Source organism: Glossina fuscipes, unplaced genomic scaffold, assembly GCF_014805625.2.
Source record: "Glossina fuscipes isolate IAEA_lab_2018 unplaced genomic scaffold, Yale_Gfus_2 3, whole genome shotgun sequence".
NCBI lineage: Eukaryota > Metazoa > Arthropoda > Insecta > Diptera > Glossinidae > Glossina > Glossina fuscipes.
This window is the reverse complement of record NW_023998417.1, coordinates 2,014,163-2,017,790: the sequence shown is the minus strand read 5'-3', so window position 1 is coordinate 2,017,790 and position 3,628 is coordinate 2,014,163. Positions and strand designations below refer to the sequence as shown.

Below are 3,628 nucleotides of genomic sequence, written 5' to 3'. Positions count from 1 at the left end.
ATTGAGTTGCTAGTTAAGACTCTTGCCTACTCGGCCACTCAGGCGGATCTTTGGATAAATAGATGTTATTAAACTCTAAACTAAGGACGGCAACATTTAATTATGCCCATAGTTCTCAAAAACTCTGTGAGGTTCATAGCGATGTTGTTTGCTATAAAAAAAAAACACATGGCACGATCAAGGCTATATGTAAAGATTAGGCAATGAGTCTCATGCCAGTACAGAAGTTAAAAAGACGTTTTTCATCTATCACACCAGTATGCCAATAAATGTTTGTTTTTGTAAATAATTGTTGCAGTTCACTGGACCTTAAAAAAGATTCAAGTCTCTACAACTATCAAGTGAAAGTATGTTTTCATTTAAAAATACAATGAAAATCTCTTTCGGCAATAATTCTAAATGCAAATCTATGATTGAGTAACAATTGCAACGGTTACAATTAACGTTGCACAAAGTTTAGCTAACAAATTTAATAAATTGGACGAATGTTTTTTAAAACACTTGAGGGATCAAATACATTTTTCCAGTGGTCATTAATTATTGTAACGACTCATTAATCTTAGCAACTATTCGAGCTACTGTCAAAACGACATAATCACGTATATAAAAACTTGTTACATTATCCTGTCATAATATCCTTGCTATTACCAAGTTTTAATAAAGTGATCTCCTTTTCAAAAAAATTTAAAATTTTTGTTCAAATCGTTTTAGGGGGAAAACGAAACGATTACCATTTACTACTTACTACAACAATGACATGAAAAATTTTGTTATCACCATTGTTGCAAAGGTATTTTCGCTCATACTTACTTCCATTGAACTACCATTTACTTGAGTTGTTTTTTTTTTAGTGAAATTTTTCCAAAAATTTCCAAATTTAATTCAACAATTTCGAACTTGATGCTCATCTCTTGCAATTTATTGCATCTGCTTAGAGTTGTATATTCTTAAGTGTCAGCATATAATCCTGAGCTTACATTTTATTACTGCAATTTAGTGAATTAATTGGCATTTATTTTCCTTATTTATATTTCGTCTCTCCTAAAATAGTCTCCTGTAGAGTTTATTTCAAACTTGGACAGGCGCTAGGGTGATAAGGATACTCAACAGGTAAAGACATTATATACGGGCGTGGTCAAACATTTTATATTCATCAACTTTTTCCTAAAAAAAAAAAAAAAAAAAAAAAAACACACACACACACGCAAACACACGATTTGGATAAAATTTCAATACTCTGTACTGTCGGGGGGATCCGCCCATTTTTAGTACGGGCACATGAACTGCACGCTGCTGCTATTTATGAGTAATGAGCAAGAAATCAATCTTTTTTTTGTTTGCTTCTAAAAAAGGGGTGGGTATCCTTCAACCGACTTGTCCAACTTTCAATATCAAGCTGCGTGTATGAACTTGCAATTTTAACACAATAGCTTTCTTTTTGTAGCTTGGAAAATGTTCACCCAGACGGACAGACTAAGAATATAAATACGTTATAGGTTATAAGCAACTTTGATCTAATTGTTTGACAAACTGAACATACATTCATATATTAAAAGTATGGATTCCCTTCCTACAATGCCATCTCGATGCGACTCTGTTGACTGTTTTGTATTCTCTAAACAAACCGATATTTTTTGACAGGTAGATTAGTGTAGATCAAAATTAAATTCGACAGATGTGTTTTTGCGCAAATTTCAATTTGCTTGCAACTTTTATTTTAAAATTTTTAAAAAAAAAACTTTTAAACCCAACAAAATTATATTTGTTTTTCTTATTTTTTTTTTTTTTTTTTTTTGTTTATTTGTTTTATTACAATTCACTGTTTACTGAAGAATTACACACATTGTACTTATTTATTTTAACATTTTAAATTTTAATTCTATAACAAAACATTGCAAAATTTTTGTGTTTATTTTAGTAATTATCATAGTTAGAGGTGAGTCGATAAAACCCACAATTACACAATTTTCTTGTGTATACATATATATATATATAAAAGCGAAAAAAAATAAAAAAAAAAAACAAAAAACAACACATTATTGCTTAACCATATTATCCTCTAAAACCAACACCAAAGCCACCGTAATACGGATGACCGTAGAATCCATAAGAAGGACGGCCGTAAAAACCCCACGGTCTACCATAATAACCACCGTATGGTCGGCCGTAATAACCACCGTAATAATAGGGGCGCCCGTAAAATCCCAATCCAAAAATTTGTCGAGTATTACGTATAGCGGCTGGACCCTCGTCAATCTTAGCTATTTCATCATTTTGTGAAATAGATGCAGTCAAAGTCAAGATCGCAGGAAGAATTAATAAGCACAAAAGCCATGCACTAAACTCCATTTTTGATTAATTAATTTTATTTTATTCAAAATTCATTAACACCTTTGATAAGAATTAAAAAAGTTCGCAAGAAATCACGGTAAACTGCTATTGTGTATGTGTACGCTTTTAAAATCTGAGATGCGTTTTAAGCTACATCGTTTTATATACTGAAAGCGAAATATTCTTACCAGCTGGCACAGACAAGATTATACGAGCTTCTCGTTAATTTTTATCAGCATTCAGTATTAGTCATTATTTAAATAAACGATTAAATAAATAGTACAATAATATGAGGTGATAGGTAAAGAGTACTGAATAGATAGCAAATTATTTTAGCTAAAAAGGTTACGCTCAGAAAAATATATAATCGTTTCTTGTCCTACAAGCGAATTATTAAAAAGGACCGACAGTAATTTTCATGCCACCAGTTCTAGGCTTAGTTGGTTCTATTTGTCGGGGTGTTCCGTAAATATAGCATCAAAAAGCTCAAAGTTGGTATATCATGGAACAGAGAGAGAAGACAGAGGTGTACTCCATCCACAATACCTAAAAAGTTGTAATCCCATATAAAAACTCTGCAAATATATATGAAACATATTCATCTACGGTGCTGCAGAGTATCTGTCTGAACCGTTTAAAAGTTTTAAGCAAGAACGAGCTGCATCAAAACCACCAAACAAATAATTCAGTATATTCGAAATAGTAAGACCAGTTTTCATGACCTTAGTATCAAGCTTTCTGTCCTCAACGATCGGGCCAAAGCCTTTTCTACCGAAAAATTGTACAAAAACAAAAAGAGGAAAATTATATTCAAGTTAAGCCAATGCTTCGATACCCATCGCTTAAGACCAAAGCGAAAAACAGCGACCTTGCTAGTTAGGAGCAGGCATGCGATAACTACTTTTATACTCTACTCTTTTATGCCCATGACTGGTGAAATTTTATTCACTTCTTTAAAAACGTTTGTAAAACGGAGAAGGAATTTTCACAGGTTCAATAAAGTATACATATCCCTTAATCTATTTAAACATGTCTGTCCATCTGTCTGCATGTATAATGTACATTCTCCTGGTCTTAAAAATGAATATATCAGCTTCATATTTTGCAAAAACCTTGCCAGTTCTTACAGGCAGGCGAGCATTGACAATGGGCCCAATCGATCAAGGGAAATGCCTACGACCGAACGTACAGGATGAAAAACCAATTTTCTTACCTCTTTTGGTATGTGTCAACAAACGTGCCTCTGTAGCCATCCCTGAAGTTTTACCAATCCATTTTTATTTTTTCTTAACTGTAA

At 32.6% G+C, this 3,628-nt stretch overlaps 1 protein-coding gene across 1 annotated transcript; it reads right to left on the bottom strand.

Annotated features, from left to right (window-relative positions):
• Window positions 1-1,783: 1,783 nt before the first annotated feature.
• Window positions 1,784-2,488, bottom strand: LOC119634857. The gene has a single exon (XM_038029265.1). It carries the CDS (start codon window positions 2,347-2,349, stop codon window positions 2,053-2,055), a length of 297 nt encoding a protein of 98 aa, XP_037885193.1. The 5' UTR covers window positions 2,350-2,488; the 3' UTR covers window positions 1,784-2,052.
• Between the last annotated feature and the right edge of the window lie 1,140 nt (window positions 2,489-3,628).